The sequence below is a fragment of the Chroicocephalus ridibundus genome, chromosome Z (genome assembly GCF_963924245.1).
Source record: "Chroicocephalus ridibundus chromosome Z, bChrRid1.1, whole genome shotgun sequence".
Taxonomy (NCBI): Eukaryota; Metazoa; Chordata; class Aves; order Charadriiformes; family Laridae; genus Chroicocephalus; species Chroicocephalus ridibundus.
This window is the reverse complement of record NC_086316.1, coordinates 49,919,913-49,937,852: the sequence shown is the minus strand read 5'-3', so window position 1 is coordinate 49,937,852 and position 17,940 is coordinate 49,919,913. Positions and strand designations below refer to the sequence as shown.

At 43.2% G+C, this 17,940-nt stretch overlaps 1 protein-coding gene across 1 annotated transcript; it reads right to left on the bottom strand.

The window, feature by feature from the left end:
* Positions 1 to 7,442: 7,442 nt before the first annotated feature.
* SAXO1 (stabilizer of axonemal microtubules 1) lies at positions 7,443 to 16,327 on the bottom strand. Its single transcript, XM_063321256.1, has 3 exons — positions 16,290 to 16,327; positions 13,053 to 13,255; positions 7,443 to 8,392 (listed from the first exon to the last, which is right to left on the bottom strand). The coding sequence occupies exons 1-3, from the start codon at positions 16,325 to 16,327 to the stop codon at positions 7,443 to 7,445; spliced, it is 1,191 nt and encodes a 396-aa protein (XP_063177326.1).
* Between the last annotated feature and the right edge of the window lie 1,613 nt (positions 16,328 to 17,940).

Sequence of the window (17,940 nt, the reverse complement as noted above, 5' to 3'; positions counted from 1 at the left end):
TAATTTTTAACACAGAAGCTTTCAAACTGTTTTGTATGTCAGAATTTCTCACAGATGACCGGTGTACACAGATGGGAAGATCAGAACTGCTAATGCTAACTATGGCTCTGTATATAAGCTGCAGACCACAGTTTGGGAATCATCAATTTAACCATTCCCTTCATTCTCTTGTTTAAAGGTATATGTATATTTATAAATAGTGTTATGTATCAGCTCTCACACTCAGCTTTTATTTGTGGAAACCAAAGAAGATAACAAATACTTTAGTTTGAAAAAAATGAGGGAAGGGACAATCAAACATCCTTTTTCTATTGATCTTACACATTTCTCACACTAAAACCATGTTGGTTTATCATCATTTTCACCTGTGTTGCTCTTCACCTTCTCCACCCAACATCTTCCCTCCAGTCAATCAGAATCAAATCTAAAGCCTGGTCATATAGTAGTCATTTTAATCAAATTTTGATATAAATTTCTTACTAAAGCTTTCCAGTAATATGCAACCCAATATGCTATTTATCCAGATTTGTAAGGGGAAAAGCCATGTCTCAGCATCTCCACTTCTGATCACAATACTCATTTCTATCCCCTTCTGCCTTTTCACTGAGATAGATACAATTTTCTTGCTCCCATTCTCAACTTCACATGTGAAGACACGAACACAACAATACGTTTTATTCTCCATCTGTCCCTCTCAGAAGCAAATGCGGTGCTCAACTTCATCTTTCCTTCAGTGATCACCGATGATGGCTAAGACTAGAAGTCCACGAAATCACATGTATATCAGCTCATGCTCATATAAAGAAGGCTTTACACAGGAAGAATCAAGGTTAGCACAGCAAAAAAAATGGCTTCTGACCAATAAAAAAAAAATCGACTGAAAAAACCAAAATAAGATGAAATAATATCAGTTTGTAGGTACTGTTGCTAGAGATGCTGAGGGCAAAGCACATACCCTGTCACTGACATAGAAAGTAGCTGACAGCATAAAGAAAAGTGTGAAAGTTGAAATATTTGCTGCCAGTATCACCAACTATAACCGCAATCGGATGCAATTCATTCTCATGAGAATCTTGCCAGCGCTTTGGGGTTTGCTTTTAATGTGGGAAGCCCACTGGACGTGCTTTGCCCTTCACACGTATCGGCTCTACACTGGTGCCTGCCTTTGGCGCTGCGACTGATGAGCACACATGTTGGGAGACCTGCACACGCTTACCTCACACAGAAACCAGAGATTGCCTGGGAATGTCTTTAAGGCCCCTCTCTGAGTCCATATCAATCTGTACCCTATGCAAGTTGTACTGCCTCAGGCTGCTCTGAATTGCACGTGTTGCTTGTCCATGAAGTGTGGCAGATGGGAAGGCGCCATGCAGCATTGCACCTCCCATCGCACACCCATTTCTCCTTGGTACCTCACTGCGCCAGTGGCAAGAGCCCAGATCCACTCCTCCCCCCCTCACTTGGCTTACATCGCTCCAAAAAGCTCTACAGGTCTTTGAGCCTGATGAATGATTTAATTACTAAATGTAATTACTAAACATTACTTCTTTCCAAGGAGAGACTCCATCCTACCACACTCCTTCCACAAGCCCTACAAAATTACTGCCTCTGACAGCAAGAACAATGGCTTCTGGGGAAGATAGGCACCGTGTTTCTAAAGAACAGAGTTTTCTGCACGCCATGTCAGTGAAGCTACTGCAGCATCTCCACTAAGCTCACACAACAAAAGGGTCCCTGGTACAACAAAATGCTTGTCCTTCACCAGAGACAGCACTCCTATCTCACAGGGTGCCTCCACACTTGCCCAGACAGGGATTTCCCGGGTACTGGCTGAAAGACCAGGCATTTGGCTGTGTCCCTGAGGCTATAGGAGGTCCACAGCACAGGTGGTAGGACTACACTGTCTGAGGCCCCAGCTGAACCAAGCCCAGGCAGGAGACTCTTCTCTGCGGGTAGAGCAAGTGCTCTGCAACCAGGGAGGAGTGGGGAGGCACTTCAACTGTCCTGGGCAAGGATAGGACTTATGAAACCCTGATAACTAGGGCTTATAAGCCAAAACAATGAAAAAATGGTGTACTGCTTGTTCAGGTTGCAGTTCCCTATTCTTCCTGCTAACACACTGCTTACCTCTTAGGAGCAGGGGAAAAAAGGGAAAAACAAGAGTGTTGCCCTAAGCCTTTAATCCCTTTGCAAAGAAAACTTTATATTTGTGTAGATATAAATAAAAATATGCTGGTTTATGTGGCTAAAAGGGAAGGGGACACCGGACGGTTGTACTCTGACTACATATACATACTGTTTGCTTAAGGAGCAGCAGGATGTGAGTGATTGCATAGTAAGCATATAGTTATCCACACAAGCTTAGGACGACACGGGCATGAGAAACCACTCCCTACTACTACCCTCTTTAATACTATAAAGTAGTCTGCTGCTTCTAGGTCTCGCATGAGGTCTGAGCCTACTTCGTTTACAAACTACGCAGGGCCAGTGGCAAAGCACCATCATAAAACCTGAACCAGAAAGATCACACCAGACGGGCCGTGGACAGCTTGCTTTCCACGTGAGGAGCCTTCTCTGAAGGAAGTGCTTAATGGTCAGGCTGAGGAGTAATTTGGTTTGGGCTATATCGAGACTTCCCCCCACCCTTTTCAACATGCTGCTTTTTTTTTTTTTTAAAAAGCATGAATTAGTCGTTTAAATAAATAGCCCATGAAGTTGGTGGATGCTTGTTAAAACATTTCACCTACTGAAAGACTGATGGAGTCAGTTTTCAACTAATAGCATACAACCTAGTGATTTTATTACCAAAGAAGAACAATCTCACTGTTAGCCCACTACGTACAAATCACAGCAAATCAAATCCAGCTGTGCAGGGAGGATCCCACAGGCACTTTTCTTTAGCAGAGAGCAAAGCAGAGCAGGGGTCTGCTCGCCCAGCAAAGCAGCACCTTCAAGCCCACGTGGTGGCACTCAGCAGTGACACATGAGCCCTTTCGCCTGCCTGGGGACAGTACTCCGCATCAGCAAACACAGAGCTAGCGAGCTGGTGGAAACAGGGAATATAAAGCCAAAACCGCCATTGCCTCTTTAAGAGTTACCCTCTTCCTTCCCTGCTGAATGCAGCCCCGAACATCTGTGGGACAGACATGCAGCCAGATGGAGAAGTGAAAATCAGGTTGCCCCAAAGCAGTATTTCCCCACAAAAGCAAGAAGACAGGCACGAATCATCAGTCTACTGATTCCAATGTGGGAAAGAGGCAGAGAGAGATACCAGTACAGTAGGGGGAAGAGGGATTTGTAACGGGATCAGCCAAAAGCAAACTCTGCTCAGAAAATTTATTATGGAAGTTTCCCATCCCCCTGAACCCAGACTGCAGTTCTCTGCCCAAATGTTTCTTTCCAGCTGAGATGACACGGCTCCCTCAGGGAGATCCTATCCATGCCCCAGGAAAGTCTTTTTTTTTGTCTTGCTAAGAAAGGGTTTGCTTTTTCATACATTAATTTCAGCTGCCTCCTGTCTCCCGAGTATCATACCAGGATCGACATTGCTTCCCTCTGTGATATGAACATCCTCAGTCCTTGCTGAAGCATACCATTTGTCTTTTAACACCTTCTTCATAGCTCTGAAACACTTGAGGTGCTGACAATTTGCTCTCTCTAGTAATCTATAGCATTGGGTGAAGCCCTTTTTAGAGTTTATAGTGGTAAACTTTTCACAAATTTGCTGTCTGTTCGTATTTCTAGACTATAATTATATAACTTACTGATTCTTTTGACCTCTCACCTATTGCCAACTGCAAATCTTCTCCAGATGGAGTAACCGTGTCCTGCAGATGTGAGGCACTGGGGTTTGCACTCCTTGCAGGCACAGGTGGTCAAAAGGCTGATACCATACAAGTCAAAACTGAACTGATTAGTTACCTCCCCCATTATTCCAGGTGGATAACTTGTTTGTTTTGGTGGTGGTGTATTTTGTCGACCACTGAGGACAGGGGAATCAATTATTTTTGCTCAGCCTTTCCACAGGCAGGAATCACAGTCCCCTGGCTGAGCAGACACTCAGGACCTTCCAAGAAGCTGCTACCCTTCTGAAATTTAGTTTGGACATGTCTCCTTGATTCAGCTTTCATGCTTAAGACTTGCCTAACAGATTGTGCTTTGCCCTGGCGATCAGTAGCCCTGGTGACCTCTTCTATGTTTTCAGGGATGCAGGAAGAAGCTATCCTCCAAACAGACTGCGTAGTGTATGTACAGGGGACTGTTCCTGTGCACAGCTGATGTCTATTGCCAATAATTATGTAATGGATACCAATGTAGTAACCTGCCCTGGCAGTGGCAGTTTTCATCTATTGTTGCTCAGCACAATCCTCCTTGTTCTTTTTTGCGTGCTTCGTGGTACAGCTCCCCTTTCTCAACCCTGCCAAGGACAAAGCCCCTGGCTTTCATCCTTGCATTTTGGCTTTTGAAACACTTTTCCATAGTAGCCTTTGTACTTGGGCCAGTGTTTAGGTATTCATGTCATTATCCATTCCTCAAAAATACCAATGAATGAGGTAGGAGGCAGATTCCAGCTGACTCCCTTCTTTGCATGCCTGTGCTCACTGAGTGAGAAATGTTGCCTCGTGCTGCATCATGAGTTCAAGTTTCATGAGCTCCTCAAGGTTGCTTCCAACATGGGAAGCTGGGCCAGCGGCAGGTAGTCTTTTTTCGCTCATTATTGTCCCACAAGGCCGGGAGGATTACTACAGAACATCTGAGAGGTTTCTGAAGAAGTGCTAGTTCATCTAGCACCTAGTTCTGCCACGCACACAAGTATAGTTTCATTTTCCTCCTCCCCCTTTACGTAACTTCGAAAACAATTACACAAACCTGTGGTGTAGTTCAATGGCCTTTTAAGCTCTTTTTCTGGGCTTCTTACTTGTTCTTGTGCTTCCTGCTTTCTGAGATTGTGACCACTCTAAGAAAAAGTTAAGTTTTATTGTCGCAAACATAAGGTAAAACTAACTTCTGCTCATCTTTATCCATAAATTCATTCTGCATGAAAACATTAACCAAATCCCATGTACTGCAGCGCAGCCCATCTTTATTTTCTGTGTTCAACAACTCAATTCACCTCCAAATTACAATTTTCTCTTATGCTGATTTTCTAATGACACTGCCCCCATTTTAATCAAAATTAAGCTGCAGGCTGGAAAGATGTTGCTTTACTCTAACTGCATCACAGAGCAAAGGGAGGCCTGCTGCACGCACAGGAGGCCAGAAGGAGCAGAAGTCCAGCCTCGTCCATGCAATGGACAGGCTCACCTTGTCATCAGCACTCCACTTGGGAGAAGAAGAGGCGGCGGACAGAGACAGGGTTAAAAAAGCTTTTCCTTCAAGGGAGGTCCCACAGCCCATAAAGCCCTCTGCTTCAGGGCAACACCAAATTAGGAGGCATTGCAAAACTTGTTTGGGAAGGGGGGATGCACATCCACAGCAGTTCCAACCAAGACGAGTCTGGGCTACCTGAGGCGTGCATTCCTCTCTGTGCTGACATCCTGCACCTAAGTTGGTAATTGTGCAACTGTGTGGTGCACCAGCTCAGGGAAATGAAGTAAATGGTTCTTAGCCTTGGTTTTGCCAAAATGGATTTGCCTTCAGCCAGGTCAGTCTCCTGACCTAGCCCACCATGTAGTCAGAGAGCAGTAAGAGAGACAACAGGGCAAACACGCAGCTGCAGGCAGAGAGAAAGGTGAGACCACAGCAACCCAAGCTTTAATCAGCCTCAGTTTCTGTGGAACCATATCTTTAGTCATTCAAGTGAACTCATGTTGTTCCTTAGTGTTATCATGTATTGGTTTTAATAATTTTTTTATACACTTAGGTACAAGTCAGGGAAAAAAACTCAAACCTGCATCTCATGATGTGAAAGTGTTGGAATAAAACCAGTAATTGATGGTGCTGTGAGCTGCTCCACTGTTTGAAAAATCAAGACTCCTGTTGTTAATGTTCAAAATCCAGCAATTACTAATGCTAAGTAGCATATTGCACTGATATCCATCTCGATAAAACTAACTTCCACCCAACAAAAGAAAAATACAAACCTGTAATAAAGATAAATTTACAGGCTAAACTCTCCTGGCTCTGCAGTCACTGCCAGTCTCACATCAAGGAGCTGGAAGAACAGTCGGGGAGCTTTCCTGCATAAAAGAACAACCTCTTCTGCAGTCACAAGCCACAGCTGTTTCTCTCATATAAACTCCATTTCAGAATTGACAGAATTACAGAATTACAGGCTGGTAAATAAAATGAGAAAAAAAAAGTGAATAAAAAGAGACGGGGAAGAAGAAATTTTTTTTCTGTCAAAGCTCAACATTGAAGATGCGAAGGTTCAAGAAGGCTGGTAAGACAGTAGGAGCTGAAATGAAATGCCAGACATACTCTGGGTCAATACCTCATTACAGGTGAGTGAATATTTTACAGATTCCTGAATTTCTGAAGGCTGTGTGAAGCCATCAATAGTTGGGCCCTTTTGTATACTGTAATCTATAGATATTTGCCTAGTTGTTCCTGCTGCAAGCACAAAATTTTTCATTGAACTAGAGCATATCTTTAGAAAAGGCCTCTAGGACTGATTTAAGGATTTCAAGCGATGGAGAACCACGGTGTCTCTAGGGTGATTTTTCTAGTGGCTTCCCAACCTCAGGGTTACACATTCACGTTTCCAGATGGGATGCATTTGGCTTTGGCTTGCAAGGACTTATGGAAGAGTTCTATCCCAACAGGTTTCAAAGCACCTACATCCTGCAGCAAAGAGCATTGACTGAAAAGCTTCCCTTGCAAGTTGTCAGCCTAGGGTGGCATCTTTGGGGTGACAACCTCACATCTGATAGCCTAGATTTTGAGCAGCACAGTGACACAATTAACGAAGGTGCAATTTTCGATAATATTTATCCAGTAATTGTACCTTTTGTACACGTCTTTGATGGGAATGACTAACAAGGACAGATCTCAGACTTTGTTATCCAGCCATCACTTTTAAGTATGACTTCACAGCACTTCACACTTCATCTGAAGAGGCTGTTCTACCACTGTCGTCATGAATGCGGCCAAACCCCCGTAACACTAATAATGATGTATGTTACCATGACATATCTCTTTTAGTGCCTCAGAAGGAGGTTATCTCTCTCAATTAAAGAGCAAGAATTAGGTGGGAAAAAAAACATACAGACAAAAAAGGATCAGTGTGTCTTTTCCCTGGATTTTATGTTTTTCATTTGTGCAAATGATCCAGAGAAAGCCAATGCCTGGAAATTAAGTTTATTTTAAGAGCTCTCTAAATATGAAATTAGTGATTGGTTTGAAAGAAGGTTACAAACAAAATAAAGCTGTCATTTGTAACTCACTGAGGCCTTCCTCTTTGAATCCATTTCCAAAAAGGCTGCATCCACTCTCTTTTACCTTCAGTGGTCACCTTGCAGGCACTCGCTCTTGGAAGCAGGGAGATAGAGATTGTGACCATCCGCATCACTTCCCTCAAAGACGTAACCAGGTGGGTCTTTGTAAGAAGCCAAGCATTTAACAATGGCCTTTGGTGTGTAGCTGGTAGCATAGGTGGTTTTATCATCTAGCAGAGTGTCATGCTTTGGGCCTGACCAGCCGGGTTTATAGCTCTTTGTAACTGTGAGTGGCTGATGCACATAATGGTTCTGAAAGGTAGTCAAGCAATCCATTGGTTGTGCTGGGAAAGTCAGCTCTGGAGCATGAGTGATGGGTTTTAGTCTCTTGCACAGCCAAGGTTTATAGTCTTCCTTCATTATAGAAGAGCTATTGAATGGCTCAGTACTTTTTTTAAGCTGGAGCAAAGATCGACACATCTTGGCTGGCTTGCCATTTGGGTACTTAAAATGCATCTGAGTAGTGGTGTGAAGGTCCATTTTCTCCAGAGGAGGAAGATATACATCAGGTTTTTTGGTGAATAGAGGAGGCTGTGGCCAAGCTTGGTACTTTTCCTGAAACTCAGTTGTAGAGGAAAATGGCAGATCATGGAGAAGCTTTGGCTGGTATGGCTTTGCCAGTTTGGCTGGCTGACCAGCCAGTCTCTTGTAAGAAACTTTGTGGGTTGTGAGGCCATCGAATGGAACCTCGTTGACCTTGTATTTCTCATATTTATGGACATAAAGTTTCTCCAGAGGATGTGGCACGTAATTCATTCTATAATTGGTTGTATTCTCAAAGGGAGCCTTGCTTTTCTGCAGATTCTGAGGTTTGCAGCTTTGAGTAGCAACTGGTCCCCTGTAGAGATAGTCATCCCGGACAACGGTTGTGTGGTCAAATTTTTCTTCTGATGGGCGAAACCTGTCATCTGGTCTGATCGTCTCTGTCTTTGGCTCATTCCATAGAACATAGTCATCTGAAATGTAAGACGAAACCTAAGTGCTTGACTGAAGTTCTTTGGTGAGTTTAGGCATATACCATATTATGTTTTTATTATTACATTTTCTACTACAATAAATATTTGTTGATGTTGTAATGATTGACAAATCCTACTAAAAGAGCTGCTGTAGAAAACACTATACACTAGTGTGATGACCCCTGGAAATGTTTAGCATCTACACAGAAAATGGGATGAAAATAGTCCAGTACCCACCCACACCTACAGAGATGGTCAAATACAATGTTGGACACGGACCTGTTGGAACAGGCCCAGCGGAGGGCCACGAAGATGATCAGAGGGCTGGAGCACTTATGCTATGAGGACAGGCTGAGAGAGTTGGGGTTGTTCAGCCTGGAGAAGAGAAGGCTCTGAGGAGACCTTATAGCAGCCTTCCAGTACCTAAAGGGGGCCTACGGGAGAGATGGGGAGGGACTATTTGTCAGGGAGTGTAATAATAGGACACAGGGTAACGGCCTCAAACTGAAAGAGGGTAGATTTAGATTGGATATCAGGAAGAGATTCTTTACTGTGAGGATAGTGAGGCACTGGAACAGGCTGCCCAGGGAAGTTGTGGATGCCCCATCCCTGGAAGTGTTCAAGGCCAGGCTGGATGGGGCTTTGAGCAGCCTGGTCTAGTGGGAGGTGTCCCTGCCCATGGCAGGGGGTTGGAACTAAATGATCTTTAATGTCCCTTCCAACCCAAACCATTCTGTGATTCTGTGAAGATTAAGTCTTGCAGAGACTTTTTCTGCAGGTGACTGAGTGGGTGCTGTCCTCATGCTCAGGCAACCAGAAGTCATGAAAGTGAAGTATCACAGCACTGACTTCGACCCCTTCACGACCTTCCTGCAGCTATGTCGTGCTGGCTCAGAGCACAGGCAGAGTACGTCCATGTCTGCTGAAGGTTGTTCAGGTGTCTCCCACAGTGTCTCTGGGGCAAGGAGAAACAGATGTCCACTGTTCCACCCTAAAAGCCAAGTTGCAGAGCTACCCTTCCTCTTTGTACCTTCTCATTTGGGGATGACCTGATTTCTCAACAACACAGACGTGATGCTGCCTACTGTTTGCTGAGTTCACGGTTTTGCAGTGCATCTTGGTGTCAGCAAGCTGTGCTGTGTGGCATTTCCTCGGCTCTTGGCTTTGCTCTCATCGTACTCCTGCCGTCAGAACAAGCAGGAACCAAGGAGGAGCTTGTAACTCTGTCTCCAATTCTTCCTTAATTGAAAAACTGTGCTGGAATTTGCGGACCAAGCCTACACACAGAGATGGTCCAAAATCCCAAAATCTTGCTATCCAAATTCATGACTAAGAAAACATTTTAGGTGGCATTTTAGGGACATTCATAATTTCTTTTCTTGGCAGGATACCAGGAAAAATAAATAAAATGAGGCACTGAGATTTAAAAAGATTTGCAGTCAGTCACACTAGAAATCTATTGCAAAGCTGCCTAACTCTCTGACCAGTGCTGCAGCCACAAGACCATGGTTTTTTCCCTTCCTAGTAATCTTGTGCAACTTCCCCTAGAGAGCGTTATGGTTACTGGTAGGAAGTTGAAATGAAATAGTCTTGGAGATAACCCAAGTTGATTTTTTTGTTGTTTTTTTAAATTTTCCCTACTTTCAAACCACATTGAGAGTCATGAGGCAAATAAGCTTCCAGCTGACTCTGAACAGGAAGGAAGTCTGGATTTCAAAGTACTAGAAAGTAAATGATGCAATTAGGTATCAGGATATTTGAACTCTCAAATCCAGAGTTGTTCCTTTTGAATGGCAGTGGTTATTGTACTGCACAAACACAATTACACAAAACATGTGTTCATTACAATGTGAAGTTGACCCAAAAAAAGTCACTTTTTGCCCCAATTAGTTATCCATTTAAAGTCCTTCTGGTTCACATCAAGTTCCTCTGTCCTGGCACAAGAGAGGAAGCAGCAGCCACGGACACCATGCTGTTCCTAGCAAGGACCCTGCCCTTGGGTACAGAGCTGCCCTCATTCTGCTAATTAGTGTAGTCAGCTGAGAACATGGGCCTTGCTGTGCGCACCAGCACAGACATTTGTTTGCCACTGTTGGTGCCACTGAAGCCCAGGCTGTGTGCCCTGCTAGTGCCAGGGGTGTTTGAATGCCCCAGGTGCTTCTGTTTCTCTGGGGGAACAGCAGATGTCTGGGCACCACCGCACTGTGGGATGCTGACCTTGTTCCCGTGCCTAGGGTACACCACATTCTTGGGTTCTTGGGTGAACCACAAGCACATATGGACACGTGTCATTACAGATAATGTATTAACAAAGTGTTAAAAAGTGATAAGCTCACAAGATTCAATCCATCTCTAAGCGAGGACTCATTCAAAGATCTGACATTTCAGATGCCAACCAATAGTTACCAAAAAACATTTTAGGTTCTCCCATCATCTTTGCTGCAAAAACAGTCAGTGCATTTTGGACGTAACCACAGCTTTTGCAAAATATTCAAAATATGACAAGCAAGTCCATCTGTCTTCAATTTTAAAAATTTACAAGCTCTACACATTTGGAGACCTCATAGGTATTATGAATTTATTTTACTTAGTGTAAGCCAGCAGTGCTACTATTCCTTCAAAATATGTTACAATTTTATTGTAACTCTAATTCTTCTCCCATAGATATTAATAGTTTCCCATGTAGCACAATCTTGAAAACATTAGGGGGTACAGGAAGGAACGGAGGATATGAACCATATGTTATTGAAGGGTTAGGCACTTCTCACTATAGCCAAGCAAGACAAAACTAAAATTAGATTACATACCTGCAGATGGATAGAAACAACTACGTGTGTAGCTTGGAGGAGATGAGAATTTTGAAACCTTCAGTTGCAAAGTCATCTGACTTTAATTGTGATACGCAATAGCATCGTCTTAAACCTACTGTGTCACTTGGGATATGGCGTGTTTAGTGCGAAGGAGTATGACAATACAGTAGGAAAGGTAATTTAATATCAATGCAGCACTGTTCTATACGCTGCTTAAATATTTGAATGATGATAATTAATTGAATAGTCTGTTTAAAAATTTCACACTTGGCTAGTGATCAGTAAAGCCTAGCAATGCTTAGAGAATAGCACAATGAAAACTTGGGGGGGGTTTTGTGAACCTGGGCCTTTAAAAGGGAATTAATTCAGTATGCAACTTGATCTTTGAGAGGGTTTGGACGAAGATTTCCATTTGCAGTATTTTGAAAAATACTGCAAATTATAACCAAATGTGTCTGTGATACGTTTTATTAGAGCTCTGGAGTAACAGTTAAGGTGCTGACCTGAACACTGATAAAAGACAAAGATATACATCTGGTTCAGATATAGAGAAGTTAAGGATATCTAAACACAGAAGGAAAGATCCTCTGCTTGCATGAAGCAGCCTTTTTTTTTTATTGGCTTCACTGACGCTTTACCAATGAATACCATCTGGTGACATTGCCTATGCAAAACAAAGTGCTCAAAATTGTGTAAACGTGGGTATTTTGCACCTGTGGGTCATAGTCTTCACGACTCAAGTCATCCTAAATGGACAGTATTTCCTCTGTGCTTAATGTAAAAATTCCAGCTTATGCCGTTGCAAACATGCAGCTGCACTGAAGTCTGACTTTCAGTCATTTCAGCTGGATAATCTTAACACTGCATTCACATACCTTTTATTTCCTTACTTCCTTTATCATTTTGAGTTTTAAGAAAAAAATTTTTTCTGCACATTGGGACAAATCTCAATGATAGCACCAATTATAAGCTTTTATATTGGTACAGTATAATAAAAATAAAGTAAAATAAAGTAAAATAAAGTAAATAAAATAAAATAAAATAAAATAAAATAAAATAAAATAAAATAAAATAAAATAAAATATAAAATAAAATAAAATAAAATAAAATAAAATAAAATAAAATAAAATAAAATAAAATAAAATAAAATAAAATAAAATAAAAATTATTTTAAGAAATACCCAAATGCTAGCTATCTGCCCAGCAACAGTTGCTAGCTGGCAGGCGTGCAGAGGGGAGGCAAAACTCTCTGATTTTCTACTTAGATTTACTACCAAAACGAGTGCAGTTACTGTAACTGTGTAACTGAACTTTTTCTCACCGTGCATGCAGAAGAGAACTCGTGCCCACAGAGAACAAAGCCCCCACAACAACTACACCAAGTTACTGCTACTGAGAAACAAGGGCATAGGTAGATGTAAAGTTGACCTGTTTTGCCAAGAGTAGAGCTTGAGTACTTTGGACTTCTGTGTGTCTTGCACATCCACAGATTAACACAAAAAGACCTGTTCAGACCTAGCTGAATGTGTGAACCACCCCCACAGTATACCAAGATCATGTTCAGTACATTCTAAAGATGAGGTGCTGGACCCACTTGCAGGAGTTCACGTGGCCCTGCTTCTACCTAGGATGCCTGTAGGCCTTTCAGACATGCCAAGGAGCTGAATTCAGAGGGATCCCAATGCTACCATTAATGCGGGGCTGTATTCACAACAATTTGTGTCTGTGTGGTTCCTGCACATCTTGCCATGCATAGACAGAAGGAATAACAACTGCACACTGCTTTGATCATTCTTCATAAAAAATTAAGCTACTGGTGAAGTTCTGAAAGAAGTTGCAAGGGCACGTACCGTTGTAAGTGGATATTGTATCCATCTTGGCGCTGGGGATGTGTCTCATCACACGGGGGAGGCATGGAGGTACTTGACAGATAGGGTAGGAGTTATAATCTTCTTTGTAAGTGGAGGTCAAATCCATACTGTCATCACTCTTGACGGGCTTTTGAGGTGGTTTAAGTCTCTGTGGCAACACTTCACGAGCTATGTAATCTTTCCTGTGAAGAATAATTTCATTACGCCTTTTGTCTTAAGGAAAAAATTATGTTCCTTTTTCTGGACGCACAAAGAAATTAATACTTCCCCTTATCTCCACAGCCTGAGAAAGTCTGGATAGGATACAAGCAGTTAGGGAAACACGCGAGGCTTTCATGTTTGGAAACCTGGACTCTGAAAAAGGAACCAAGGCAGCTCCGGACAACCTCAGGCAGGCCAGGTTCCTCCTCTCCACCCAGTGAGGTTAATGGCCTTACACAAAGCTACCTCTGTTCTACAGCGGAGTTTCCCCAGAAGACGTAGCTCCCTTTAAAAGCCCAATAGTTACAGCAGGCTATCTAGTATGTATGGGAAACATGAGAGAGGCAACCATAGCCTTCCCAGACAACACCCTGTACAGCACTTCAACCCAGGATGGGGACGTAACGACAAAAGAGTCCTACAGCAAAACAGCAGTTGAGGAAAGAAACACCAGCATAGTCAGTCAGCTTTTTCTCAGGCATCACTGTAAAAGAGCCACTTAAGGTAGTGTTACCTAAATCCAACAAAACATTACAGAAACAAGACGGAGAAGAAAATAACATCACCATCCGACACTCCCTAACCTGAATCTATTTCACTGCCCACCTCCTTTGGTACAGGGCAGCAAGTCTGCTGCCCTGGCACCAGTGAATTCAGTCTCTAATGTCAGAGTACTTTTCCACTGGCATGCAGATGTGTTTACACCATTAGCAGCTGGACAGGAGAAACAGTCAGTACAGGAGCTATTCTAATATTAATATTGCGCTTTGCATCTGGAGTGATGTTGGGTGGGCAAGAGCCAGAGCCTCTGAGTATACTGTATTAGTTACCTATTTTAGCAAACAAACAGGGTTCTCAAAAGTCTCAAAAGAAGAGAATTCACATTGCAAAGTATTAGGTATAGGGATAAAAACAGAAATGCAAAAGTAAAAAAAATATCCAAGAGCACCAAGAGGTACTTATGTAGATGTCACACACGTCGTTGCCCCTTGGCATACTTTTCTCAGCAATCTAAAGCCATTGTGTTTTTTAAGAGTGGCCAAGAAAAGACAAACAGGGATACAACACGCATGCGGCACCCTCACTGGCAGGGGGAGCTCTGTAACAGCGAGGGTCTTTCCCACATCACTCACAGGACGCTGCACAATCCCACGTTTGAAACAGCCGAGCCTGTACCAGAGGCAAGTAACAGACCACGGGCAGGCAGCTCCTCACCGGTGTGATCAAGTTTCCTGACAGTGGGAGTACCATTTCCCACCACTGACTATTGCGACACAACAGAACCTGCAGGGGAGATTACGGAGGAGAGATCGATCTGCTGATAAATCAGTGGCAACCTGCATCCAAGACGCCAAGAAAAATCTTTACCAAGGGAGCTTCCTGTTGCAGTGTGACACCTAACACTCCGCGAAGTGTTATTAGAGAATTCTGGTGACAACTTGATGTTTGCTGGCCTCACAGCCCTCTAATAGGTGGCGGCACTTTTCCACTAGGTCTTGGTACTTTCATGCCGGGTGTATTTTCTTACCAGTGTTGCCAGAGAACAGCAGGACTTGCAATCCAGTTGCTAACTGTTCAGGCTCTGTGTTTTTCCCTATTACAAGGGTAGCAAGTTTTACGTATTTGGTAGAGTGCAGACACTGAAGAAGCAAATGTAAGTAGTTTCTGTGCTTTCTTACTAGTCTGCTTTTCAGAAGTACTAAACTCCAGGAGTAACAGTTACGGTGGAAAACACTAGCCTTGTGTGAGCAAGGGTGGTTTTGCTGATTGAAGGGGAAGTTTCTAAGGTCTCCTTGACTGACCCCACACGGTGGCTGCGCCTTCTCACCTGCCTTAAGAGGACACCAGTGAGCCCAGGATTTAGTTACAGGCAGACACAAAGATGTCTAACTAACTAACTGCTTCGTCTCATGCTGGAGATGAAAGGCGTATATAGAAGTGAAGTCTGCTCTTTGAAACACTCCGATCCTTTTGGTTACTGCTGAAAACTCCTACGTAGACAACAGGGGCATCCCAAATGTAAGTTGGGCATTTCAGACTTTAACAGCCATGTTTGTGATTTAAATTGACGATAAAAAGGCATGGGCAGGGGAAGGAGTTGGTAGAGCTTCATGTCAGAATGAGAACAAATAGGTGGTGTTAGCTGCTAAGACTTTATTAGTAGCCATTAAAATCTCCTAGGTGTCTAATTTGGTTCAGCAAAGGCAGGAGTGATGTTGCTCATGACTGTGCCTGTGATGACAAAGGACGACAGAGGACAAAAATCAAGATCAGGCAGCAGCCACTGTTTGAGGAAAGGGAAGTTCTCAGATTCATATTAAGGGATCAGATTCCTATTTTTTATGAGTTTCTTCTGTGGACAAGCACTTGGCACCTCACTCTACCAGCAGCAGGGAAGAGCCTCAGCAGTTACTTCCATCAGGAAAATGGGCACAGTGAAAGTGTGAGGACTTCTGCCAGATATCAAGACTGACCAACAACATAGCTGAGAAGCAGAAACAGCCCAGCAGTCCACAGTGACTGCCTTGAGGAAACCACCCACACCCCTTCCCAATCATCCAGCTCTACCCTATTCACACCTGCTTGGAAACCAGTCACTCACAGTGTACAAAGTGCCACAGAAAACACAGAACAAAAAAGCCACAAAACTCCTCCAGTATCATCCATACTTTCCCAGGCAACATTTCTGTTGTTTTCCAAGAAACCTTCCCAAAATAGAAAGTGAGAAAAGCCAAGACCATGACTGTGCTTCTATGGTCCATGTATTCTCTGATCAGACCACATCTCAACCTCCAGGAAGTGCAAGAAACATAGCTGCTTGCCTCCACTACAATAAGTGGCCTCAGACCTTCATCTCTCCTTCACAGAGCCCTCATGAGTTTTTGTACAACTGCAACATTGCTCTCTTCAGGCACCACTTGTGAAAACTAACCATTTTCCTTTTCTCCATTACCCTTTTCTCACACACACATTATCTAAGTCACACTCCTCACTCGCTTTCACTGTTTTTCATACTTGGTAGTCGAGATGCCTTCCATGGGTATCCGCGCCATCTTGTATACTTCCTTTGGCTTAAAGGAGTCTCTGGGAGGAGTGATGGGATGAACGGGGTATTGTTCCATGTACTCAGACAGCATGCATGGCTTCTCACTCCTCTCATAAGGTCTGGTGGGCAGGTGTGGACAACGGTGACATCTGCAGGGGAAAAAAACAGCACAGGAGTTAGTGGCTGACATGTAGTCAATTAATAATACCTCATTGTATATTGTATAAGTTGGCTGCAGATTGCAACTACAAAATAGTGGATAATTGAGCATTGCAATGACTGCTACAGCCTTGGTTATTTAAAGTGCAAAAGCATAACCTGCACAAAGAAAGGGTTCTTTCTGTCTACTACTATAGCCTGCAGTCAAAAAAGTCCATGAAGCCAACAAAAACAGCCTAAGAAAAGCAACTTCACTTAGATGAAGAAAAAAGCAAGTTAATCTGAGATACAGCCAAGTGTGCCATATTGTGCTGGACTAGAAACTCTATTTAATATCACTTTTGTTCCATTTCTCATAAATTTATTATCCTACTTTGCCCCCATATTGAGCTCAATTGTGTAGAAAACTACACAAAAGGGTAACAGTTCGAGGCTGTGTTCACCCACACTTGGGAAGCACAGCTCTGCCCATCTCTCTTTCCGAAAACAATTCCATCTGGGTACTGCAAGACCTCTCTATAATATGCACCAAAGCAAGGACAGTGAGAACAAACTGATTTTCTGAGGAAGCTCCCTCCTGACTGAAACTTAATCGCGGCCATGGATCGTCCATCGTGGGTGACCTCCTTCTTTCCACACTGGGAGCAGGCCAGAGCAGGGTGGGCAAGGCTCATCCTGTCAAAAAGAGCCTTGGGATCACACCCTCAGATTTCTTCCCAGAGACGTAGTGGTTTATGTCCCTTTCTGGTTGGAGTCAAACCTGCTAGAGGCAATGCAAAGGCTGCTGATTAAGGACTTCAGGAACCGGCCCGCAGGAATTACAGTGGGAGGAGGAGGCCCCTCATTTTATGTCTCATACATCATTCCTGCCAAAGTCAGAGTGTTCCCTACTGGATGTATGTTTTCCAGTGCTATGTCTAGTCCAGAGCTAAATTACACATTTGAAAGGGCTTCTATACTTAACAAAGTCCTCGTTAAATTAAATGTTGAGCAATCTAGCATCAGTGGATATCTGATTACCTAAGTTTATACAGATAACCTCTCGTATACATTCAAGGGTACACCTTCACGTAATGAATCATTTTCCAAACTAGCACAAGTGGGGAAGAGAGGCCCAGAGGGCTCAAATAAAATTCAGCATGTTTTTGACAAGCCAGTTTCTCACTCGGATTACAAATCCTTCTGTGAAATCATAAATCAGGAGGAATCCTAGCAGATTCGTTTTTGCCTTAGAGAAGTTTTGAGTTTGGACCCAAAGGGAGTCCTTACAGGGAGTAAGGCAGATTATTCCTGTCAGTTAAAATATTAGAAGACCTCAGGGTGGAAATCTCAAAAAAAAAAAAAAAGTTGCCCCATTCTCTTAGGAACATTATAAAATTCCAGCTTTCACATAACTGGAGGAGAGACAAACAGGAAAATGAAAAAAAGATGAGTATGCTCACTCTTGCTGGTCCATGTGAC